This window comes from Fragaria vesca, linkage group LG5, assembly GCF_000184155.1.
Source record: "Fragaria vesca subsp. vesca linkage group LG5, FraVesHawaii_1.0, whole genome shotgun sequence".
Classification (NCBI taxonomy): Eukaryota; Viridiplantae; Streptophyta; class Magnoliopsida; order Rosales; family Rosaceae; genus Fragaria; species Fragaria vesca.
The window spans coordinates 3,275,224-3,301,582 of NC_020495.1; the positions used below are offsets into that span (position 1 = coordinate 3,275,224).

Below are 26,359 nucleotides of genomic sequence, written 5' to 3' on the forward strand. Positions count from 1 at the left end.
ATAGCGTAGTGAGAGTAAGAGCTTTAGACTCACCTTTATGGCGCAAGGTCTTTCACTAACACGCACTGGGATCAACTACGATGAGATATGCTCTCGTAATGGATGTCATTGAACTCCACTACTTTGTCAGTTTGGTAGTTTCCGAATAACTGAACATGCAGCCTATGAATGTGGTCATAATAACATCTCTATGGGATCAGAGATATAAATGAAGATCTTAAACGGACTTCATTCATCCGAATCAAGTGGCTCCAAACCACAGGAGCATGCGTTTGCTAAATGTATTGAAACGCACATGGACTCTACTTGATTTGGAAGGGATATGGTGAATTATGTCTTTACGTGTTCATTCCAGATTTACATGGACTCTTGATGGATCAAGAGATGCCAATATGTATCAACATCCGAAGAAAAAGATCTTGGGAAGACATTGTCTCGATAAGGCACTCGATGACTGTATTGATGATGATTTTCCATCAATCGGCTTAGGCGCTCTATAACTAGTTAGGCGCTCTATAACTAGTGAGGCCTACATATACTCCCATGATTAGTCAAGGTCTTTGCTCTAAAGAGAGATCCGTTGTTTTATCTAAAGCAAGATGACAAATATGTGTTAAGAGATGGAGTTCCAATCTAAGTACAATAAGACGCATCAATGTACTCAACACAATACGAAAGACTTGACATCTCATTCGCTATGAAAAGTTGTAAAGCTAAGTGTAGCTATGCGCCCACGCAATGTCAATGTAATGGCAGTAACTCCTTTTTCAATACTTAATGGTATGAAATGTTGAGGCTTATTCTATCCCTATATAAGAAAGACACATCAAAAGCGAAATCAGAATCTGCCAAGTTTTGTAGGTCAACTTCCACGGGACCTATAGGAAATCTCACTCACTGAAAAATGGTGAAATTGGTACCATTGGAAAGGTCTATGTGTCTACTTTCCAGAGACACCAACCATTTGATCATACCTATCATATTAAGTGAGTTATGGCCGTTTTCGTAAAGTAGGACGAATCTGTCCGAGAATCTGATTTTGGCAAAACAGTCAACTTCGACGGGACTTTGTGAACAGATCCTGATGAACCAGAATTTGTGTAATATACGGTTGGAAAGCTAAATGAGTCTAGTTTCCAAAACCGTTTACGGTTCGTTCATATGTATTTCCTAGAGGAAGTTACGACTGTTCTAGTAATTGAAGGTCATGCTGCGCGGAAATCTGATTTCCTGCACAAACTTATGTTTTGAGTTCACAAGCGACCTTCTCCTCAAGATCTAAGTGTAAAAGATCATTTGAGGACAATACGGCATGATTTAGTTAATCATTGCCCAATGCCACATTTGAAGACATGTTAAAAAGCATTGACATGCTAAGTTGTTGAAACTTCCGTGATTAGTAAGAATCAAGAAGAGCCCTATGATTGATGTAAAGATCAGGGGGAGGTGCGAACTTCAGGGGGAGTCTATAGCACATACATACATGTCACTATCAATGTGAAGGGTGCGTTGTACTCTTTTTCTCCTACGATTAAGGTTCAGTTTTTCTCCCACAGGGTTTTTGTGACTTGACGAGGTTTTTGACGAGGCAACAGATCAGCACCATCGGCATATCAGAGCGCGGCACAAGGGGGAGTGTTCTAGGATATTCTCTATGTGTGTCTTGGCCTTATGTCAATAGGATATGTAATTAGACTAGATCTATGTATTCATATCCTTACCATATTGGTATTGTGTAATTCCCTATATAAAGGGCTCCTATCAATGAATAAGATAATGATTCTCTTGTTATCTCTCATTCTCTACATTTTATACTTCATCATGTTTACTATTTTACTTCAGATTTATAACTTAATATGTATATGGGGTCATCTTCTTTTTTCTTTTTCATTCAGTTGTATCATCTATACAATTAACTAATGAGAAATGATTCAAATGTTCAACATCATTATAGTGACGAATGCATAGTTTTGGACACATAATACTAGACTGTTTGATTGTTTTCGATTAGATACCTTAAACGTTTGTAATGTAATTATCTTTTCATGAGTAATGGGGACAGAAAAATTAAAGAACTTTTAGATCATCTGGATAGAACTGCATAAGAGCATTTCCAATAGCTCTTGTATTAATTATTTATTAAAGAGGAGGAAAACACAAAATCTATAACAACTCTTCTATTAAAGAGGAGCTATTATTTTTCTGTATAATTTAATGAATTTATATAAATATTATATATTTATTCAAATCAAACCCCAAATCATATGTTAATGTTTTAATTTTATGATGTTTTTTTTAGGAGAGAGAGTGAATTCTAAAAGGCAAGCAATAAATTTAAAAAATTTCTTCTTGAATATACAAATTTTAAAGTTTCTATAGATATATATAGAGCACAATGTTCTAAAAAACGTTAGGCGTTAGTTGGGCGGACAACCGGTGACTAGCGTCTAGACAGGTTAATCGGGAGATTAATTGGTTTTTTAGCTCTCTAGACAGAAACAGTGAAGTACCGCCTAATGCCTAGGCGGGGATTAATCGGCTTTAGACGGGGATTTTTAGAACATTGATAGAGCATATGTTTCTCACTTTTCGTATTATAGAGAATGTTTTACATGAGTTGTTGGAGCTTAAAAATAGTGTTTTCCCTCTAAAACATATATAATTCTATCTTTACATGAGTTGTTGGAGTTGCTCTAACATATATATCCCCTTGTGGGGTATTCACAAGAGAAAAAAAATAAACTAATCTATTGGTGATGGGGCTTATAACAATTGAATATTTTCTGAGACGAGACTCTTACTGTTTCAATTCAGCCGAAAATAGATCTGGCTAAAATAATCATTATTTAAGCTGATAATCTCCTGCGCTCTTATTAAGTAAGTCGACATACTTGGAAGGAAATAACCAACGAGATCACCAACATCTGTACCACAATAATAACAAATCCAAAACGTTAAAACAAATTAAGCTTGTAGTTGATTACTTGTGTTCTTAAACACTTGTGAGAAACATCCATTCTTAGAGATCAGTAGTCAAATATATATCATGCATAAACTGTTTAGTAATATAATTAGCCAAATAATACATCTTAACTCGTTTTACCAAGATAAACCATTTATCTTTTGCAAAATTTGGATGACTAAACAATCTGAATTTGATTGATATCTTCAAGTTATAAGAAGCATAGAAATTGATCTCTAATCTTGTGCATGTAGAGTAAAGCGATAAATCATGTATGTATAATTCTAGAGTTCGATCAGTTGCGTTACCTTTTTGTAGTTCATTTGAATTTTGTCGATGAATAATATAGGAATTTTTTCATTCACTTTAAGTCTTTCTTTTATGAAGAATTCAAACACACTTTGGATTATGAAACTGCATTCGTTCAAATTCGTGACTGCTATAGAAGAGCAATATGAGCATGGCTCTCGGCCATCACCAAGGTTTAGACATCTTGTTCCTCCATTTTCCTATATACATTTATATACACAGGCAATCAACGAAAAAGTTTCAGTTTGCTTATTTTATATCTAGATAGAATATAGCGTCTGGTAATATTTTTTTGTAGGACATTTAATCTTGATTGGAGGAGCCAATGAAATAAATCTCGATTATGAAACAAGTATTACACCGGTACCATACGGATGCCAAACTCGTATCATGCTTTACTTCCTCCTGTACAAGGGAGTTCAAAGAAATAAGAACGCCTCAAGATCGATCAATTCAAAATTAGAGTTTGATGAAGAGAAACTCTACGGTTTTGCAAAAAAGTATAGAGTTTCAACAGACATGGATGAATCAGAAGTCATAGAATAAAAGAAAAGAGGGAACAATACTTAGAGAGTCGGTATTCTGCGACATATCTATAGTTCTATAGGATCGTGGATTAGGGTTTACGGACCCTGAATGTTCGAGTCCCTTTTATATATACGAGCAAATATATCCTTTTCCTAGACGATACCAAACAAAAAAAAAAAAAAAAAATAACCACCATTAATATTGTTCTGAACCCCAACCGACAAGCAAAAAAAAAAAAAAAAAAGTACCGATCAATTTCATATCTACCATGGCCACAACATGTCCCTCCTCTTCCGCTGAACGCGAAGGGACGGCGGCGCCGTCGTTGAAGCTCTGACATTGGTGAAAAATACCCTACACTTTATCATGCATGTGTGAAGAATGAAGATGGGTAGTTGAGAAACTATGATATATAGTATAGCAAAAACACATTTATTGATTTGTGGTATGCTACATGCATGGGTCACAACACTTCATATAAAAAGTACGTTGGTCAAGATACAGTACGTATCACACTCTACATGGGTATGTACCGTATCATAATAATCGATAATTTACAAGTCAGAATTTGTATCCTAATCAAGTTAAACTCATTAGTAATCACTATGAGATTTACTGTGCGTGATACTTAAAATTGAGTTGGATCAACAGCACTGGTTAGCTATCTTCTGAGAAATCAGGCTCGTTAGGCTTAAACAACTTTTTGGGCATTGTGGCACTGCTCGTTGCTTCATGATCAAGCCGTGTTGCCACCTTGCGAAGTCCTCTTTTGGTGTTTGCAGCAAACTTGGAAGCCAAAATTGCAGGCCCGAGTGGAATGTGCAACTGCTCTGCCGCACTACTCAGCGATGAGGTCTTGCTAGGACCTTCACCACCGTCGTCGTCGTCGTCATCTGCACCACTAGTTGATTCATTGTTATAGTCAGGGTCTTGGTCCAGAACATGTGTGTAATAGTACTCCTCCTCTTTTATCAAATCCAATGCCAGCTTTCTCTTTTTGTACCGTCTCCATGCTACTTGTATATAACAAGCTCCCCAAGTCCTCCACTGGTGGGAGTAGTACCTAAACGCGTGCTGCAGTTTTTTGCTGTGAAGGCGCTTAAATTGACTCGCAACATACTTGAGGTCTTCAGCTTGGAGTGCAAATGCCTCGACTTCAGTGAGGGACTTGACAGTCCGAGTTGAAAGCGGAAGGTTTAGACTGGATGAAGGCACTAAGGCCCATGTCAGCAACTCTTCGCCACAGAAATCACCGGCTCTTAGGGTGATGGAGTTGAAGAACCCTGTCCTTCCACCATCAGTCGTGGCGCTCTCGAGTTCCCCTCTGACAATGAAAAGCATCTCACTCACCGGATCACCCTCACGAAATATGTACGTGTCTCTGGTGTTCAAGGATGACTTGAGGCGTTCACATATGGCATCCAAGAGCTGATCATCCATTTGCGCGAAGAAGGGCACCTGAAATTGAATTTAACCACCCTTTAAATCAGTAAATGATGCCAACTTGTTCGACTGATTGAGCTACAATGTACATATAATAAGCTGGGAAGTGCCTACATATATGACATTGTGAAATATACACATTCATTTGCCATGAGACTAGGGTTAATGGCAAGACACAACAAAGACTTACTCGGCGAACATGGGCAAGGCATAGATGCCTCTGAATTTGACGTCGTATATCCAAAGGCAAGGCATTTAAGATGGCTTTTTCATCAACACCTTTTGTGGCAATCCACTGATATTGAACAAACCGACGCACGCGTTCTTGCAACTCTGGTGGGAGTTGCCGGTGCCTCATCCACTCCTCTGTGTCTCTTCTTTTGACCCTCCACTCTTCAAGTCTAGCCGTCGTAGATTGCAGAAAAGTCTTGAGAAATCAGAAAATAATACATGCCATCAATGTCAGAACATAGAGAAAGTTACACTTACTTGGAACAAGAAACTAAACAGTATTCCTTTAGCTTGGACTCATTTTTTGCTTCAAGCAATGTAACTAATAATGTTGCCAGAACATTACCAAGCAGCTGATAGAATAATGCAACCAAATGTAACATATCTGAGAAAGAACAATGCAAGTGTTACCTGCATCTGACTCATGAGATGCGAAAACAAGACGAGGCCAATTGTCGCAATGGCAATACAAAACGAGGTCTCACTAACGTAAGTACTATTTTCAATGTCTTGTCCATATGCACTGCATATCATGAAATGATTTAACACATGAATTAGCACAAACAGTTTGCATTTCAACTATATATTATGTGTATATGTAACAAAATATAACAAAATGACATACCATAGATTTCTCATACCCCACCAAAGGCAATAGAAATACTTATTAATGAAGGATGCAGAAGCGACGTCATTGTTGAACGCCTCTTTAAACATTCCGAAAGTAAATTTCCCCTCATCTTTTATAGCATCGCAGTCTGAAACCACCTTTGTGTTCTTCAACCAAGCATCGCGTTCAGGACTATTTAATTTACAATCAAGAAACTTAAGATTACAGGAGGGTGAGTGTGTCCCATTTCGTTCGTCAAAGCATTTCTGACTCCAACACTCGTACTGCCGTTTAACCGACAACACATACCACGACGATCCAACAATCTGCCCTGACAATTTAGAACAACAATGGTCAGCTATTTGCTTCCAGTTAACTCTTCGTCGAATAGGAGAAAATGCAGGTCTGTTACATGTGCAGTTAGCGTGAAAATAACAAGATTGTACACTGCCCCTGACCAAGCCGTCCTCGCTACAACACCAGTGTTCTTAGCTATGCGTCGGTTCAGAGGGAAAAGCTGAATGAATCGGGGAATGTATTGAATGAGAACCATCAACGAAAGCGTATGGTTAGTATAAGCAGCTGTCGAGTTTCTCGTCGCTGGTATTACAAACCAAATCACAATCTGCAGGCATCAACAAACCAAACCAATACTAACAACGTAAAAATATGCATTATAAACTCAGTTTCATATAATTACAACATCAGTTTCAACAAAATTACAACATCAGTTTCATATAATTATATATGATTAGACCAAGTTACCACATCGATAACCATTTGTTCATGAACTTATAAAAATGTCATATATATATGAAATAATTACAACTAGTAGTATTAATCACCTAAACAATAATTCTATTTACTTCAATGACAACAAATTTGTTCTTATATCTGTAACTGAGTTTATGATATACATGGAGGCCCGTAGAAATTCCTATAAACTCATACAGTACATGCATTTTTATCGATGGTGCATACAATATATGCATTTATCTATGAACCAAATCACAATCTACATTAACAACATCAAAATATGCATCAATGTATCTTATACATGAATATAAGGACATGCATGCCGTGACCTGAGGGATTGGTAGACAGGCGGCTAGGTCGATGGAGAAGTCCTTTCGGAGGTAGCGGCTAGCAATGGCCCAAGGGTCAGTAACGAGCTGGCCGCGGCCGAAAACCCTAGAGCCAGGCTTAATGAAGGCAGTGCGAAACTTGATGAGGACTTGAAAAATGTAGAACAAATCGGCCATTGTGCGGATGGAGGTGACATAGATGCTGATTTTGAGGTCGACATCCATGCAGCCTTCTTTGCCGATGATGGGAAGGAAGAAGAAAAGAGGGTCTAGAAAAAGGCCGATGATGCAGATCACGAAGAAGATGTGGTTCCACCGCGTCACCGTTTCGGATCCCGGATCGTATATCTCTGACCACCATGCCTTCTTCTTTCGGAGGCTGAAGGGGACTGATGAGATTTGCCGGAATCTGGCAGAGGCAGCAGCGTAGGGGTGGAAGCTGTGCACCATGTTCGGGGCATCAATGTCGAATGCAGAGAGAGAGGAAGTTGTTGCATGGTGAAGAGGATATTATGGCTTTTGGTTTCGTGACCGTCGGTTGCATATGCGGAAAAAACGCCTCAAATGTTATTAGAGCTTCTATATAAAGTGCTTATTATTCCAATGGGTTTTATGAGACGATTTTCTTTTTAGAATTTAGGAATATAGTGCTTATTATGTGTATTCTTATTGCTGGACATCTCAGTCACTTAGCGAATGTTCATTGAGCTACTTTAAGAACACCTTAAATTGTTGTTGTTGTTGTCAAAAGCAAGCATTGCGTGTACAGGGAAGAACTAGGAGAGATGACCAGATCAAACTCAAGCAAGTCTCTCTATGACCTAATGGGTGAAATTCCCAAAGGATGTTATCCATGCTACTGGTACCACCAACAAGTACGACAAAAAGGGACTTTGGTTTTGAGAAAGTTTCGAGTTGGTTTCAAGGGAGTTGATGGGATTACAGATATGAGTCCAATCAACACCAGGACTTGTTTTACTTTTGAAGATTGTCTATTCACTAAAATTGCTGAAACATTGGTGAGGCAAGGTCGATTACTTCTGAAAAAGCACTTCTGATCCTGAACTTTATGAGGGCCAAATAGGATTTTCTTGATGGCTTTCCCTTGTAATCCTCCATCGCAGTTGCATACCAGCTTAGGACACGCTGTGAAATGCCTGCATTTGAGAGTAGAAACTCATTAATCAAATTTACCAATAGTTCTACTTCGGGCTACAAAGCTCACGTCTTTGAAAAATTTAACATGTTCACACATCAACCAACAGTTGGCAAGGGCCATACAAAGTAAAACCAAAACGTATGTCAACAGAGATATGCATCACTTGATGAGAAAGGAAAGAATGAAAGAAACAGAATCCCAGTAATCCAATTTACAGTTAAGAACTTTATTTTAACCGCTCAGTTCTCAATACTGGACCTAGCATTCCTTTCTACTCCAATGGAGATGACTGCAACCCAATAATGTTCTGCAACACTCACGTAAAAAATATGCACGATGATGTGGTTAAGTTTCAAGGGAAGAGAAACAGTACAAACAGCAAGGATTTCATAAATCACAGGAACAGCCAACTCAACTTCAGATTGCTTGGATATAGCATTATTGCAAAGAAGGTATAGCATTTTGTTCAATTTGTTATTTGCATCTATTGTTGCATACCCCAACCTGTAAGCAGCAAATAATCTTGTGTAGCTAGAAGTGAAAAGATATGAATAAATGCAAAACACCAGAATGAGAGATACAGAAACATATGGAATTAGCACCAGAGACTACTTTAGTGTCAACATTCAGAATCTATCACAGAGAACAGCATGAAATCCCTATTGAAACCAAGTACAGCATAATTTCTAGTTCCTCTGCCCAAAACCTCATCCTAATGCTGCTAGAATAACAATGATACTGCATAACTACTCCAACTTGGAAAGGATAATGCTCATGACCCTGTCAAATACAGGTGCCGGTCTGCCCTTCAACACCTCCCTCACAGCCTCGGTATCAGGGACAAACCCCTTAGCCATCATGACCTCCAGAAACTCTTTTCCCTCTTCATCAGCTTTCTTGTCCTCCTGCTGAGCAAAACCTTCTAACACTGCAGTGTAGGTAGCAGCATTTGGATGCATGCCCTTGTCCAGCATCTCAATCAAATACTTCTTGGCATCTCCAAAGAAGTTGGCATCAACAGCGAGTCCCTTGATCAAAACACTGTAAATGTAGGAGTTAGGTGCAAGTCCAGCAGCTAACATGTCCAGGTAGGTCTGGAGAGCATCCTTGTTCTTGTTACATTTGATGTACGCTTCAATGACATTGGTGTGGACTATGACCATGGGATTGATGCGAGTCTCAGGTGTCGATTGAAAGAGATCCATTGCCTCACCGACATTGCCATCTTCAACCATAGCACAGAACATTTTCGCTGCATGTTTCTCGAAACCTTCATCTGATATCTTGCGGATAACTTCTTGAATATCTTTGTCGGTGGTTTTCTTTTGGAGATCACCATACAACTGATATGCCTTCATTAGCTCAGTGAAAAGGCCTTCACGGCCTTCACCAGGATCGGGCAAGTCCCCATTAGGCTTTACACGCTCACGAAACTCCTCGGCATTCTCCACTGACTCAAAGCAAGCAATGCCATTGAACAAACCCAAGCTGGTCCTCAAACAGGGCTTTATACCCTTGTCCAACATTTCCAGGTAAAACTTCTTGGCATGCCCAATGAAATTGCGATCAAGAGAAAGTTTCGCAATGAGTACACTGTAAGTGCAGGAGCTGGGGGTGATCCCATAAGCTAGCATATGCTCATATACTTTCAGACCATCACCCGTGCTCTTGCTAAGAAGGATGACGATGGTAAAGACAGCCTCATCAGGAAGTATGGCTGTCTCCAACAAAGGCTTAAAGAGCTCTTTGGCTTCCTCAGTGAGCCCTTTACTTGACAAACCTTTATAAAAAGTATGTGCAACTGAGCTCAGTGAGTCATAATCCTCCGCCATCTGTCTTAATCTCTTTTGCTCGTTCTTGTCCTCAAAGTCTCTGATGACATCCTCAAACACCTTCATCACATGTTCCTTAAGCATATCCATCTCAGACTTTAATGGTGGAGGATTAGCCATCTCCTCCGCCTCCTTCTGGAGCACCAGCAGAAACCCCTTTGCTTTCACATCCTCCACAAACTCCCTGCGCTCCTCCTCAGCCTCGGCCTTGTTCTCACCGCGGCCAATGCCATCCAACACAGCCTCATAAGTCTCCTCATTCGGCTGCATTCCCCTCTCCAACATCTCCACAAAGTACTTCTTCGCATAACCAACAAAATCGGGGTTCTTCTTAAGGTCTGCAGCAGCAAGAGCCTTGATGATGATGGCATACGTGTAGGCATTTGGTTCCACCCCAAAAACCGACATGTGCTTGAACACTCTGAGAGCATCCTTGGTCCTGTCTCCAGCAGCACTGATGTAGTGCTCCATGACGGCAGTGTCAGTGACCACCCTGGGAACCACATTGGTCTCCTGAACCTTAGTCCCAATCTCCAATCCCACATCCATGAAGCCATCCCTCAACAAACCCTCCACCATCTTGATTGTATTCCTGCTCAGAGCTTCCTCGGTACACATCTCTTCAAGTACTTCTCGCAAGTCCTCCGGCGGCAGCTCCAGGTCATCGACTGCCGAATCGGCGAGGAGAACCGTCGATTTCAACTCAGCGTTGTCCGCCATTGCTTAGATTCCTCACTCTACTCTACTCCTAGCAAACCAAACAACAGAAGAACTTAGAACTTGGAGACCTAGTCTAGCAAATCAAAAACCCCCAAATCAGTAAAGCTAGGGTTTCGCATCTGCTTAAACTGAACAATAACTACTCAACCAGCTAATGCGTGACAATCTAGACCACCAAGCTTGTTCTAGGGTTTACCAAAGCAGATGATATCATGAAAATAACAATGATTGTTCAATCTTAGTTTAGTCGCAGCCGAAATCGAATTCAACGAACACAAAAAGACCACAAATTTAGCAAGAATCGACTAAATCGAGCACAGATTACAGAAAAGGAAAATGATCCCCCAAATTATGAGCTGAAGCTAGAGCTTGATTTCTAGTTTAAACAAACAGCAGCGATAGCTAAGCTTCTGTGTGTAAATTTGGAGCGGTAAAAAGAGAATGGAAGATGAAGAGTAAGAAAGGTTACCTTTGGTGACGATCGGCGGCGGCGGCGGCGAGAGCTCTCTCGGCGTGGTTGGGTTTCAAGGTGAAGAGCCGTTGTGAGGAGAGAAGAGTGTAGAGTGGAGAAGAGGAAGGGTTTTGACCTGAAATGAAAATTTAAATAAAGAGAACAACTTTTTCGAAATAATTTTAATTATTTGATTTTGTGGTCAAAGATTCTAGAAGACTCGCGCCCTAATTGTTTCTTTTACCGTTAATTAACGGAGTTTACGGGTTCACTATAATGGTAAAAAAAGGTGAAATTACTTTAATGGTGTTCCAAAAGGACGTAGCAATATAATGGCTCAAGTAATCTCATACAAAATTGTTGGTTGATGGATTAACTCTTATACGTGACTTGGTAAAAGAAATCGATGTTTTGGTGCATTCAAATTGAAGATTGTAGTATACAAGTATGTTTGAAAAAAAAAACTATAGGTAAGACTGGTAAGTTTTTAGTATTATAAAATTGAAATTTTTAACTTTATGAAGAAACATTATAAAATCGTTGATAAATGAAGATTTCGAAATCTACGTTACTACAATAACATGATTGACAAGAAGAAGAGTGAAACCTATCTAACTACACCGGGCCATATCAATCTTTTGGTTTTGGTTGATCTAGTGAGAAGCACCCGTGATTAAAGTTTAATTTTCATTAATTTCCTCTAATATATCAAATGCAACATTTATGGTTTATATCTTGTAGTTTCGCTTGCAACATTTATGCAATTAACTGTCTGTGATCCTAGGCTTTTCTTTTTGTTTTTCTGGCTTCTTGCCCTTTTCGAAGATTTGATACAAGTTCATTTACTAACAAAAAGAAGGATTTCTTTCATGTTCTGTTGTATTGGATTTGACATCTCAGAGTGAAGAGGGGAACTATATATATAACTTGGGTCCTGTTAGATGTACCCAGCAAACTTCTTAGTAGACCCAGTAATTAAAAATTATCCTGTATTTTTTAGTTTTGTCATTGTTATAATAAATCCAGCAAACATCATCTCTAACACCACGTTGAGACCAGAAAGAGAACAGATCTAGGGGAGGAAATCAGGAGGAGCATTCTCATGATCTAAGTATAGAATTTTAAGAAAATTTGATGTGGGATATCGGAACCGATTGCCTTCAAAAAAAAATTTCAATTCAATGATCATCCCATTACATATATCTCACCCATATCAATACAGGTATGGAACTTCGATCATCTTAAAACATATAATTGTAGAATATATTTCAGGTAATGGAGAAAAAGAACAAAATCGGCTAAAAGTCTCTTAATCAAAGAATTGACACTGCAGATGAATAGATCTGTAGATGAATACGCAATTAATCACAAAATTTCAATTCAACTCAATGACTCAAAGCAAAGCAACGATAAGATGGTATGACCCAAATCCCACTTCAGCCTCCTAAATAGGATGTTGTGTTTACGCAGTCGTTGCAACATCTCTTCTTCTTAATTTTAATGCCTCTGACCCGACTCTAAGAGAATTTGTGTTTGCTGGGTTTATTATAACAAGGGCAAAACTGAAAAATACAGGATAATTTTTAATTGCTGAGTCTACTAAGGAGTTTGCTGGGTACATCTAGCAACACCCATATAACTTCTATTCAATCATGTATGTATATATATTGTCTGAATCACAAAAAAAGGTTGTTGCTTACAATTCATGTGTTATATAATCACCACTTAAATGTTATACTACGACAGTACTACTCATGCAAGAATTACTGCTGCAAGAATCTTATACTTTTGATAGCCGCAAATCTTTCTGAATCTATAAAACCAGAGGGGAAAGGCTATCTCTCTTGCCAAATCTTCAAGCATGTAAGGGAGTGTCTCTGTAGAGCTAGCTGGCCTTCAACAACGAGCAACAGCTTGGAACTTTGAGTGAGATATTAGTGTTTTTCCCTTTTTCCTTTTTTTGAAAGGAAATGCATTGGCTTTCGATAACCATCAAAAGTAATCAAATCTAAAAATAAAAAAAACTTGTTGCCTATGGTGATGAAGAGTAAAATCTCAAGTGCATGGCACTTGACTGTGGAGATGTTGCTGGAACTGCACTGCAAATTTTTTCTCTTACTCTCAGACACAGACACATGTAAAACAGGAGACGGAGGAGCTCCGAACAGACATAGGTAGACATCCCCAAACATTAAGATGAGTGTATGTTTCATGTGTTCAAGTGCAGTGATACATCTAGAAATATACCTCTCCAATGCAGCAAAGCATATGATTTTACTGAATCATAAGACAATTTACAGACTCCATATTCTGGACGCTGCGTCCATATATCATCACAGTATATACTAATCTAAGTAACAACTACAACATCGAGTGAGCCCTAAAATTCTGCTTGTTAAGCTTATCCGGTATACAAAAGTTAGAAGCATTTCAGATGAATTTCCAACCGTTGTGTAACTTGAGTCATCCTATAGTTATTAATTTGTTTAAATTTGAGCATTGTTTGTTTGGGATCCGGCTTCTCTAAATTGAGTAAAACGTAAAGTTAGTAAATTTCATAAAATCTCCAGCCTTCATCTAACACTACCAGGACAAGCACTTTAGCCGACGAAAAAGTTTCGTCGGCCTGTTAGCTTAATTCGTCGACTAATATTTTAGCCGACGAAGGCTCGTCGGCTAAGGTTTCGTCGGGAAAGGGCCGTCGGTGATGACTTTAGCTGACGAATCTAGAATACGTCGTCGGCTATTGTCCAAGACTTTAGCCGACGAAACATTTATTCGTCGGCTAAAGTATGTAATAATAAAAAAAAATTAAATTTTTTTTTGGTAACAAATATTAATTTATTTTATTAATTATTTATTTTCGAGGCAATGGGGAAGAGGCTTGTTGGGGTCGGGCTTGGGACTGGAGGAGAGCTTCTGCTGCTTAAGAGGCAATGGGGAAGCGGTGAGGGGGAGGCTGGTAATGTTGGACACGGCGGCGGTTGCGGCGGCGAGGGAGGTGGAGCAGGAGGAGGAAGAGCAGCTTACGAATGTGAGGAAGAGCAGCTTCTTCTCGAAGCAGCTGCTGACGAACTTTGCAAGTGGGGGTGCTGCTCCGCTGGTGACGGAGGAGGAGGGAAGTGGGGAGTCGGGGAGTGGAGGCGGAAATGGGGGAGAGGAGGAGGTGGTGAGTCGGGGAATGGAGGCGGAAATGGGGGAAAGGAGGAGGTGGTGAGTCGGGGAGTGGAGGAACCAGATCGATCTAAGGAGTTGGAAGAGGGAGGAGAGGGAGAGGAGGAGGAGAAGAGGGAGAGGAAAGAGAGAGGGAGTGGGTTTGTTTCGGTGGGGAAGAGAAAGAAAAAGTTATTGGGTGAAGTTCTTGGTGAGAGAAAGAAGAAGATAAGATGTTTGAGGGGAGTAGGTTAAAGAGAGAGCTAAAAATTTAAAAGGAAGTTTGAAATTTTCTGAAATTTTTGGCGGAAACAGACTTTAGCCAACGAAACCTGTGAAATTCGTCGGCTAAAGTAATGAAACTCGTCGGCTAAAGTAATGTAGCTCGTCGGCTAAAGTCCTTTGAAAATTTTGAAAATTTTCTCCAAAATTTGGTTTGCCGCCAAATTTTTTTTCGACTTTAGCCGACGACTTTTCATATATTTCCGTCGGCTAAAGTCATTTGAAAATTTTCCTCCAAATTTGGTTTACCACCAAACAATTTTTGACCTTAGCCAACGACTTTTTTAATATCTCGTCGGCTAAAGTCTATAAATTCACGAAAACGCTCGTATCTCCCTCTATATTACATAGTTTGGTCAAATCTTCCACACGAAAAACTCTCATGTAGATGAGACGCAACCGCCTATATAAAATTTTTGAGACATTTACCTTCTGACGATAGGGCTCCCCATAAGGAATAATAACGGTAAATAGGGTTGACCGGTACTATTGGCACCGAGACGTTACCCGATTTACGTGATTTTTGAACCATAGCCGTATTTCACCATTATGAACACATCTTATTTCACGAGATTTTTGATAATTTTGTTTCCTATGTAGAGTTGGTTTACAAAGTTGTATAACCTACTAAACAAGTTATACAACATTAGTAGACACGTTGTGATTCCGATGACTAAAATTCACAAACCAAAATTCGACCGTCAAATATGATCATTATGACGAAAGATGTCTATGGTAAAAAATTCAACTGGATCCGACAACGTTAAGGGCTCGATCGAAACGGTCAACCCTAATCCATCGTTACTTATCACACGAAAACGCTCATATCTCCCTCTATATTATGTAGTTTGGTCAAACCTTCCACACGAAAAACTCTCACATAGATGAGACGCAACTGCCCATATAAAAATTTTGAGACATTTAGCTTCCGACGATAGGGCTCCCCATAAACCCGAATAACGGTAAATAGTACACGTTGTGATTCCGATGACTAAAATTCACAAACCAAAATTCGACCATCAGATATGATCATTATGACGAAAGATGTCTATGGTAAAAAATTCAACTGGATCCGACAACGTTAAGGGCTTGATCGAAACGGTCAACTTTAATCGGAAATAAAAAAACTGTATTTTGAAGCCCTAAACAGACTCGGATGGCCAAAAAGGCCCATACATCATAGCAATTATGAGTTTGACTCGTAGGGCCGTTACGCTTCCGGAAAGGTATCACAATAGTCAATCAGACACCAAACGCCAAATCTACAACATAGTGAATAATAAGGGTAAGTCAACTATCGGCACTGAGACTTTACCGGAATACCGTGATTTTTCAACCGTAGATGTATTTCACCATTCTGGTCATATCTTATTTCACGACTTTTTTGCGTTTGAAGGTTCTACGTATAGTTTTTTTTTTTCCAGATGAGTTGTTGTCCAAATCTGCAAATATAAGGCACTTTAGCCGACGAAATTATATTTTTCGTCGGCTAAACTTTTAAAAATTTCGTCGGCTAAAGTTTAAAAATTTCATTGGCTTAACTTTTGAAAATTTCGTCGGCTAAACTTTTGAAAATTTCGTCAGCTAAAGTTCACAGACTATAACCGACGAAAAAAATTATTTAGCCGACGAAATTTTAAAGTTGACCATAGCCGACGAAAATTTTAAATTAGCCGACGAAGGAAAATTTTTTTATTTTCATCGGCTAAAGCCTTTCTTCTGGTAGTGTAATCTAATGGTTCAAACATATCCACATCAATTACGTACTTAGAGAATGTTGAAAATTTATTTTTCAATAACATTAATTCGAATTTCTATCTTTCTGTTTTTTTTTTCCTTCTTCTTTTCATTATTCAACCTTCATCTTTATTCTTGCTCTATCTGGAACCTGTGCTTCTATGAATTTCTCTTTGAAAAAGCAAATTGTCAGATTCGTGGTACATAAGTGCTTCATAGTACTCCGCATCGATAAGACTATTGCAATCCATGAACAATTGCGATTAGTACTCCAATCGATTTATAAACCAAAAGCTAGGAAAATTCGAAAGATTGAAGAGATTGATGCCTACAATTCGATTATTGATAGGAAAACAAACTATATTGGAAACCCATATGGCCATCATCTCCAGAAATCAAAATAGAATGCAAATTACAAACCCTAGAGTCTAGAGGCTGATGGCAGATGAACCAATTAAATTAAAGAAACCTCCTTTCAATAAAGAAACTAAAGCTTTTCTATTCAAACCTTAAAACATCAAGTTATACATTATGAATTCGATCACCCTTTGATCAGATATGAAGACTCGCTTGATCTCATGTTTATGAACACAGGTTTAAAAGTTTTTTTTTTTTTTTTCTTTGTTTTAAGTTTGTTAATTGTTAGAGAAAAGAAATACATAAATAAAAAATCCAACAATTGATGTTTTTAATTGATGTGGATATGTTTGAACCATTAGACTAGATGGAGGCTAAAGATTTTATGAAATTTACTAACTTCACTGTTTGCTCACTTTAGAGGAGCCGGATCCGTTTGTTTACATCGGCGTTCAGCAAGTATTCTGAAAGAAGTATTTGCTACTAAACTAGACCATGTTGCATTCTATATATGATTCTATGATGTTAATAAAAGTTGTTTCATTGATAAAGTGGTTTCTTTTAGACAACAAAAACAAATCCCGATGGAAGCAAACTCTCCCACAATCCACAGAGCACCAGTTCTATTATGAACATCAAGAAAGTCCTACGGGATCCATTACACTTACCCTCACCAGATCATTCAGTAGAATTTCGTAAAATTGCTACAGTATATTTTAAGAACAATACACACTACCAGAAGAAAGGCTTTAGCTGACGAAAATAAAAAAAACAGGCCGACGAATTATTTTTTCGTCGGCTAAAAAAAAATTTCGTCAGCTAAAGAAATTTTTTCGTCGGCTATACTATACTTTAGCCGACGAAATTTTTTTTCGTCGGTCAAAGTTTTTACTATGCTGCAGATTTGGCGTTCGGTGTCCGATTGTCTATTGTGATACCTTTACAGAAGTGTAACGGCCCTACGAGTCAAACTCATCGCTTTGTCATGACATATGAGCCTTTTTGGCCATCCGAGTCTGTTTAGGGCTTCAAAATGCAGTTTTCTTATTTCCGATTAGAGTTGACCGTTTCGATCGAGCCCTTAACGTTGTCGGATCCAGTTGAATTTTTTACCATAGACATCTTTCGTTATAATGATCATATCTGACGGTCGAATTTTGGTTTGTAAATTTTAGTCATCGGAATCACAACGTGTCTACTAATGTTGTATAACTTGTTTAGTAGGTTAACTCTACAAAGAAAGCAAAATTATCAAAAATCTTGTGAAATAAGATGTGTTCAGAATGGTGAAATACGACTATGATTCAAAGATCACGTAAATCGGGTAACGTCTCGGTGCCAATAGTAGCGGTCAACCCTATTTACCGTTATTATTCCCTATAGGGAGCCCTATCGTCGGAAGGTAAATGTCTCAAAATTTTTATATGGGCGGTTGCGTCTCATCTACGTGAAAGTTTTGACCAAACTACGTAATATAGAGGGAGATATGAGCGTTTTCGTGAATTTATAGACTTTAGCCGACGAGATATTAAAAAAGTCGTCGGCTAAGGTCAAAATTTTTTTTGGCGGTAAACTAAATTTAGAGGAAAATTTTCAAAATTTTCAACCAAAATTTTCAAAAGAGTTTAGCCGACGAAAATAAATAATTTCATTAGGTAAAATTCTTTATATAAGAGTTTTACCAGAAGTGTATGGTAAGAAGTCTGTTTCGCCTGCCGAATTTTCTTCTCGGCCTAGCTTCGCCGTCAAGCCACTGGAGACCGCCACACTTATCCCAAAAGCTTCGCCGTCGTCTCTACTTCATTGCTGGACAGGTGGTGCATCGAGTGGCGCCACCGTGAGGGATAAATCGAGCTCCAAAACTCCGCCGGTTCGGATTCGGTGTCGATCAAATTTCTCCTTCCTCAGGTCACCATTTGGTGAGTTCTATATATGGATAAGTTGAGTTTGATTAGTACTACATTCCCTTAGAATTTGGTAGCTCGATTCGGTGTGTGTGAGGAGAATCAAAGATTTGAAGTTTTTAGGGTTTAAAATTGGGGATTTTTATATTTTGATTCAATTGACCTGTTTACGCTTAGAATTGGGCTTCGACTTCTTCTAGAAAGTTGTTCGAAATGTTGAGAGGAAGATTCTGTCAAATTTTGGTGGTGATTGGAGATGGACGAAAGTTTCTGCAGTTTTTTTTTTCAAAAACCAGCAACTTTAGCCGACGATATTTAAATACTTTAGCCGACGATATTTAAATACTTTAGCCGAAGATATTCGTCGGCTAAAGTATTTTTAATTTTTTATAAGGTTTAGCCGACGAATTATGGCATGTTTCGTCAGCTATAGTTATTTTTAATTTTTTATAAGGTTTAGCCGACGAAACAGACTATATTTCGTCGGCTATAGTTATTTTTTAATTTTTTTTATTAAGGTTTAGCCGACGAAACAGACTATATTTCGTCGGCTATAATTATTTTTTAATTTTTTGTAAGGTTTAGCCTACGAAACATACTATATTTCGTCGGCTATAGTTATTTTTTAATTTTTTATTACACACTTTAGCCGACGAATATCTTAATTGTTTCGTCGGCTAAAGTCTGGGAAAAAAACCGACGACATGTTTTTCGTCGGCTAAACTATGGGACTATAACCGAAGACATTTTCTTTTTTCGTCGGCTAAAGTCATCGCCGACGACCTTTTCCCGACGAAATTTTAGCCGACGAGCTAAGATCTTAGCCGCGAATTAAGCTAATAGGCCGACAAAACTTTTTCGTCGGCTAAAATACTTGTCCTGGTAGTGACATGACAAATGATCCACTCCAAATTTTGGTGTTTCAAGTTTCAAAACAATCATAACGGTACATAAAATTGTAATCTCAACCGAAAATAGATATATACATACCGTTACATTATCCATTATCTAACGTGTTTTCCGTTAAACTTTGAGGGGCAAATCCGTCACTCCTTAATTTAGCAGTAATAAATTATTAAAATCAATAATTAAATTAATAATTAATAAAGAGAGGGAAATAAGAAAGGAAAAAGTATGGTAGTCTCTCTTTTTCGTCCTCGTTCAAACTCAGCATACACAAAATAGTGATCGAGGTAGGACTGTATGAGGAATTTAGAAGATGATTTGATTTGGTAAGTTATGGAAGAAAAGGGTTTGAATATATATCAGTGGGTATTGAGTAAGGAAACTTAGAGCGAGAAAGCTATGTCCTAGTTTTACTTGAATTGGGACGAGCAGCAAAGTCTTTTTTTTCTTTTCTTTTCTTTTTTTGATGAATATGAGTCTTTCATTAAAACCAAACCCAGTAACTTACAAATATAACGAATAATAAACAAAGAAACTAGGTAAGGGGAAAACATTAAAGTCTTTGAGAATATATGCTCTGAGTTTACAAGATTAAAAAAGTATATAAATAGAAAAAAAGAAAAAGAAAACATAATATAAAGAAAGAGAGAATGGAGAAAATCTGAAACTACCCTTTAAAAAATGAGAAAGTACATAGATCGTTAACGGTGTTATTTACGGCATGTGTTAAAAGTGTGCCGGTTTTCAAACGTCATGTACCACTTTGATTGTTTTGAAACTTGAAACACCAAAATTGAGAGTAGACCGTTTGTCAAATACAGTTTTTAAAATTTTCCCAATAAAGAATTAGTGCAAAATTGACCTTGATAAATTATAACCTTGATTAAATAATATTTTTTGCCGGTCATAACGTTATTAATTTATAATTGTACAGCAGCTAGCTGATGGCACAGAAATGGAATTATCTCATATTTGTTTAATTGTTTTCTTTTTCACCTTTCTTCTTTTTAATATATATATTGTGTGAACCAAATTTAAATATATGCAAGTTCTTGTAACACATGAGGCAGGTCTGCTTGAAAAGGATTTATTTCAGATTTGTTGCCCAACTTTTTTCAGCAGGTCTGATAATGCCAAAGGCTAGGGTTTATATTTTGATGGAAGCTCAATTGAAATGACATACATCGTAACTAATTTATTCTTGGGAAAACCAAGAAGCAAGTTTGGTTCAATACTCCTTCATTTTTCCTAGATTGTTCCATTGACAATAATTAAGTAATTAAAGCTACACTCTTAGCTAGGCTCGATCAAAGAAACAATGGAAGCATATCAGCTGTTCCCATTTCCCCAATGCCCATTATGTGCCGCCCATTATAATGCGACATCTGTCCTTCTATTAGCATAGAGTTAACTCTGTCAACTGAAACAACTTTCTCATTTAACAAAAATAGAAAAATAATTATTAGGCAGAAAAAGAAAACGGAACTCCATCATCTCTCACCCAGTTCATCATATATTGTTCAGCGAAGCTCAAGCATGGTACAGACCTACAAAATTCCAACACTATTTGGGGACTATAATCTTTTTAGTCTTCTTGGTTCATACCTCTGGAAAAAAAGAAAGAAAAATAAATCTCATTCCTCAGAATATCTTCCATGTATCACCCATTACAGATCGATCATCACTCAAAATCCCAAGATACGAATAGGATGAGAGCGTCAGACTAATATTCCTATAGAAAAATAATAAATCGATGGATGGGTCTATCTTCTATTAGTCCAAAATTTTGGTTTCTTTCTCAAAATCAATTTGCCATCATGTTTTTTTCTGAAGTTATGATGATAGAATTTTGCCATCAATTTTGCAAAGAAAGGGGGTTGGAAGTTCATTTTCGGAAGGAATTCTACCATCAATTTCGCAATCATAAGAGGTTAGAAGGATCTGGGTTTCGATGGTACCCAATACCCATGTTTGAGATATATAGAGAGAGAATTTTAGCTTTTACAATTAATTATCTGATTATTTCTGATATAGATTTAAAGTTGTAAACGGCGTTAGCTTGCTGTCAACCAAGAAATATGTGACATAACATGTGGCATGATATGACTGCTGGAACATAATGGGCATAGAGAAAATAGGAACAGGGGATGTGCTTCCAGAAACAATGAGGGGTGAAATGAAACCATATATCATCGAGATAATTAGGCTTCAAGTATCAGTTATCACCGACTGATACAGATTTATTAGAGTTAATTACTGATACAAATAATAAAACGCGCATGCATATATGCATGAACAGATATAATTAGATGGAGATGCTGTTGGGAACTCCCTTTCCTGTGACCCCTGGTCTAGAGAATGGCTTCAGAAGCTCATATGGAACAACCCCTGCTCCAACTCTGTTTTTCAGTTCCATATTGGTGTTCCTCTCATCAATTATTCCTTCTAGCTTCTTCAAGTTACCATTGAACCTCTCGAAAGCTGCATTTATCACAGGGTTTTCAGCCCAAGACGACTCCACAGTCTCACCAATGTACTCCTCGTCTGGTGAATGGTTCGATAACACGTGCAAGACAGCCATCACTTTTGTTGCCTGAATCTGAGAAGGGAAGCACCTCAGCAATGCAGCTTCTGGTTTCTTCATAAATATCTTGAAACGATCTTCGTTTGCATCTTCAGTTGGCATGTTACTTCGGGCTATTGTGGGCCGGTTCGGGAAGTATCCGGCATACGTGTACTGGCCAAAGTTCACTGCAGCATGATGTCCCGCTGTAACCCAAATTATAGTTGTCAAAATATGAATGAGATCTTTTGGGGTTTTTAAAACAGGCCACCATGGTTCATCTTTTTTGTCTGCATGGCCCTTGGTTCTAACTTCTGTCCACCATTCTTGAAGCTCGTTATCAGAATCCACAAGAGCTGGGTCTGGATAATAGTGGTTCACATAGTCAGCCACCCACTCTTTAATGGCATCCCACAGAATGAGACCATCATTTGCAAATGGGTAGTCTTCAATTGTTAGCTTCACACCATGCTCAGCTGTAGGATCCTCAACTGCCATTCCCCTGAAAGTAATTATGCAAATTAACAAGTTAATTATTAGCTGAAATTCCATGGAGTCTCATTTAAATTTTGGAATTTTCCAATCGATCAAAATCCTTCATATATCACATAATGAATGCAATGGAAATAAATCCTGTAGTACGTAGTTTCATCATATATATAACAGACCTTCTAATTAGATCTGCAGGCAAAGCTTCCATGTCGAAGCGCCAAAGCTGGTCATAAGCAGCAGAACTGAGCTCAATTGAGTACTTGGCTGGTGAGAAGCAGGTCTCAATGATTCCACCTGCATTGATGAGGCTTTGTCGAGCCAAAGCGTTGATTTCCATTGTATACCTAAAATGAGGATGTAAAAGCCTATAGATGGGATGCATTGCACTTAGTTGTCTATTTGCTGCAATTATGTATGGTTCTGTACAACAATGAGTCCTCAGCCTGTGAAAAATATAACAGCAAAATGTAGTCAAAACTCACACAAGTTACAACAATGAGTGCTCTACGAAAAAGGTTTTGAGCAATGTTTGGGGTACCAGATTCTTACCAGTGGATGACAAGTTGATGAAAGCCAGCATCATGAGCACAAACATGGGCTTTGGCAAGCCTCCACAGCCAGCAACCAGTTGCATCCCAGGTTGGGGTAAACACATCCTTCCATTGGGGCTTGTCATCAATAGGTGGTCGAGTGAGTTCAATGGCAATAGGCATCAGTATACCATTCTCTGTGAGGAAGAATAGTGTTCGAGAACCATACAGTGTAGTTCCTTCAACCTCTCTCACTTTGTTTACATAAGGCATGAGCAGATCATGATAATCCAAAATAAAGAGCTTCTTTCTTTTTAACGCCTGCATTTCAATTTAATGAAATCGTTCCCTTTTCACACAAAAAGTGACAAAGCAAGAACAAAATGTGATATCGAGAAACTGAAAATGGAATTTGTATATAACTTGTCTATATACATATGTTACCTCATCGACAGTCATACAGCCTCTGATTTCCTTCTCCACAAGTTCTGTGGTGATCAATGATTCAGCTTTGCCATAAATCTCGGGGTCAAGTTTACTTTTCAAAGGCCATTCCTGATACATCATTACAAATTTAGTGTTATTATACAAAAAAGAGAAATTAATCTACCAGCAAACAGCAGGTATTCTGGTTTAGTTTTCTAATATAGATCGAGGAAAAAGCAGGATCGATCGATCTTTTTGGTTTTCTAATAGAAGTGAAAGAGTTTGTTTTTTTTCTTTCTTTTTTTCTTTTTTCTTCTAATAACAGAATATTCACGAAAAGAGCATACTGTAACTAGCCCTATGCTATATGGATTGAGACCAGCTAGAGTTTGCCGAGAAAACTCTTCATCTTTGAGCCAAGAAAATTTATCACCTGCATTTATAGTTTAAGAGCTATCAATTAGTTTCTAGGCATCATATAAATGGGTCATGAGGCCAACAATGAGAGAATTCTTGTTAATTTATTAGTTTTGTATAGATATATAAATAGGCAGGGCGTCGTACGATCAATTATTTCAGGGGTCTCAAAGAGCAAGAGATCATCTTGTCCATTGCTGATACCCTTCATTAGCCTTTGGATGAATGACCGAAAAAAGCCACTCGATTTTGGCTCAGGCAATGTGATTCCTTCGTTGAACAATGAATCTATGGCTGTGAAGTAGGGAAATCCTAGCTTTGGATCAACAAGTGTTATCTCAAGCTGATAAAGCAATGCGGGCAGCACATATTTCAGGGTATTTGCAGAGAAAGTGAGCTGTTTCAACTCTGCAAACGCTTCATCTCTTGGTACATATACGCTGCTGCTTCTTTCCTCAGATAATGGATCTGCATTAATTTTACACGATCATATATATGGTAAGATACATATCATTAATTAAGAATAATCACACACACACACAGACACACATATAGCTATTATAGTGTTGCAGCCTGAAAATCCAAGTACTTAGTTAGTGGTGGTTACCCTTTTTAGTGCGCGGTCGTCCAGTTCTGCAGCGCCTAGGGTACGGGTGCTCTTTGCCACCGAGGACAGGCCTGGCCAACTCGTCTTTGCTATCCGGGTCTCCAAGATCATTGTATGTATCATAATCGTAAATCCTTTCAGATGCTTTTCGCTCACCCTCCCCATTTCCTCGCAGAAGTTGCAGCTCCTCTTCTCTTAGCCTCTTGATCCCGCTTGGTGTCTTCGATGGTATGTAACACTGTTTCATTGTTGAGATCAATTAGTAACACATCACCATCATCATTAGCATGCATGCATGCTTGAATAACACACGTACGTACGTACTATATATTAATTGGTGTAACAAGTGAAACGAGTCATACGTACCTTGTTGGTGAAAAAGACTCTCTTCTGCTAGTTCTCATACTTGGAATGAGTCCATGAATTACATGGAACACTAACGGAAGTACCATCTGGGAATCCGGTGAGCTCGATATTCTTGATGTAAGCCTCCTTCTGGTGCTCATTCTCAACCTGAACCGCTCCGATATCCCCAAAACCTGGCGGGATAGTCAGCACACTCTCGTACGTCACAATCGTCTCTTTTTGAGTCACTTTGTCCGCATACCCCTTTATTGTTTCTTTCTCCAATCCAGTCTCTGTTTGTAAGATAAAATACATAAATAATGATGATCGAGTATGACTCTCAATTTACGAATGGATAAATTCTTTTGTTTTTAGAGGCAATATGAGTGCGCGCGCCACACTCAAGCAAGTGTCAGTTTCTCATTTCTTCTCACAATTAAATTAAAGGACGGATCATACAAGATTACAATCAAAATTAATTATAACCAAAATATTAACTATTAGATCTAATAACAACTAATAGTTAAGATTAGTCATAATTTTTTTTTATCTTTTCTTTTCTTTTTATTTATTTAATTAAAGAAATTTATCTATTAGAAACATGATAAAAATTGATGATTATCTACTCTTATTTTGAAATACAATTAATAGGAAGTTGATGGTTTCCTATTGAAACTCTTTACTAGATAAAAATAAAAAATAAATATGAAATGAAACTTATTTACTAGAGAGTACCATCATCATCTATCTTTTTTTCTTTAAAGAAAAAGAATTATTAGATGATGTCTGCCGTAAGACATTGGAAAACTTATGAGATTATATATGGAAATACTCAGATTATCTTGTGCTATGAACAACAATAAGCTTTTGATTTGATAAAAAAAAACAACAAGAAGCTAAAATAAGTATGTCTATAGTCAATTTTCTAACATGATATTTGAGACTTAATTTGTTTTCTTTCCTCTCTTGTAAATGAGTTTCATATATAGGAAACAAATTATTTCCTCTTAATTATATCCTAAATGGAGAATAGTAATAATCAATTTTTATTTAGAGAAATTTCATAAATTGAATTAAAGAAAAAGAAAAGAGAAGAAAAATATTTATTTTTATGATTAATCTCAACCATCAGTTGTTATTAGATCTAATGGTTGATAATATTCTTATTATAATTTTAATTATAATCTTATATATTATAGATTAGTCTTTATTAAATTAAACAAACAATAATGAATGCTCGTAAAACCAACAAGGTATTGCAGCCTCTAACCATGTTTATAAATCCGCAATCATACCAAACGAAGCAAGCA

The 26,359-nt window shown here is 37.8% G+C and overlaps 2 protein-coding genes and 1 pseudogene across 3 annotated transcripts in view; all 3 read right to left on the reverse strand.

The window, feature by feature from the left end:
• Positions 1 to 4,456: 4,456 nt before the first annotated feature.
• Positions 4,457 to 7,618, reverse strand: LOC101298429 (probable cyclic nucleotide-gated ion channel 16-like). The gene is made up of 7 exons (XM_004300862.1): positions 7,169 to 7,618; positions 6,496 to 6,708; positions 6,099 to 6,409; positions 5,885 to 5,996; positions 5,433 to 5,669; positions 4,710 to 5,257; positions 4,457 to 4,652 (listed from the first exon to the last, which is right to left on the reverse strand). The coding sequence occupies exons 1-7, from the start codon at positions 7,616 to 7,618 to the stop codon at positions 4,457 to 4,459; spliced, it is 2,067 nt and encodes a 688-aa protein (XP_004300910.1).
• A 1,455-nt stretch (positions 7,619 to 9,073) lies between these two features.
• Positions 9,074 to 11,411, reverse strand: LOC101298716 (pentatricopeptide repeat-containing protein At5g61990, mitochondrial-like). The gene is made up of 2 exons (XM_004300863.1): positions 11,349 to 11,411; positions 9,074 to 10,907 (listed from the first exon to the last, which is right to left on the reverse strand). The coding sequence occupies exon 2, from the start codon at positions 10,877 to 10,879 to the stop codon at positions 9,074 to 9,076; it is 1,806 nt and encodes a 601-aa protein (XP_004300911.1). The 5' UTR covers positions 10,880 to 10,907; positions 11,349 to 11,411.
• Positions 11,412 to 21,974: 10,563 nt separating this feature from the next.
• LOC101299008 overlaps positions 21,975 to 26,359 on the reverse strand; it is an 18,946-nt pseudogene continuing 14,561 nt past the window's right edge. Inside the window, exons 2-9 of the transcript XR_184793.1 lie at positions 25,071 to 25,342; positions 24,705 to 24,942; positions 24,245 to 24,565; positions 24,028 to 24,113; positions 23,699 to 23,809; positions 23,274 to 23,575; positions 22,901 to 23,167; positions 21,975 to 22,734 (exon numbers count right to left, since the gene is read on the reverse strand). The product of XR_184793.1 is annotated as a linoleate 13S-lipoxygenase 2-1, chloroplastic-like (transcript). The remainder of the gene's footprint in view (positions 22,735 to 22,900; positions 23,168 to 23,273; positions 23,576 to 23,698; positions 23,810 to 24,027; positions 24,114 to 24,244; positions 24,566 to 24,704; positions 24,943 to 25,070; positions 25,343 to 26,359) is intronic.

Excerpts from the sequence above, each read along its gene's own strand:
- LOC101298429 (XM_004300862.1), bottom strand. The coding sequence starts at position 7,618 with ATGGTGCACAGCTTCCACCCCTACGCTGCTGCCTCTGCCAGATTCCGG. Across the intron at positions 6,709-7,168 it reads CCTGTCTACCAATCCCTCAG|ATTGTGATTTGGTTTGTAAT; the intron begins GTCACGGCATGC and ends TGATGCCTGCAG. Across the intron at positions 5,670-5,884 it reads ATCTCATGAGTCAGATGCAG|ACTTTTCTGCAATCTACGAC; the intron begins GTAACACTTGCA and ends TGATTTCTCAAG.
- LOC101298716 (XM_004300863.1), bottom strand. The coding sequence starts at position 10,879 with ATGGCGGACAACGCTGAGTTGAAATCGACGGTTCTCCTCGCCGATTCG.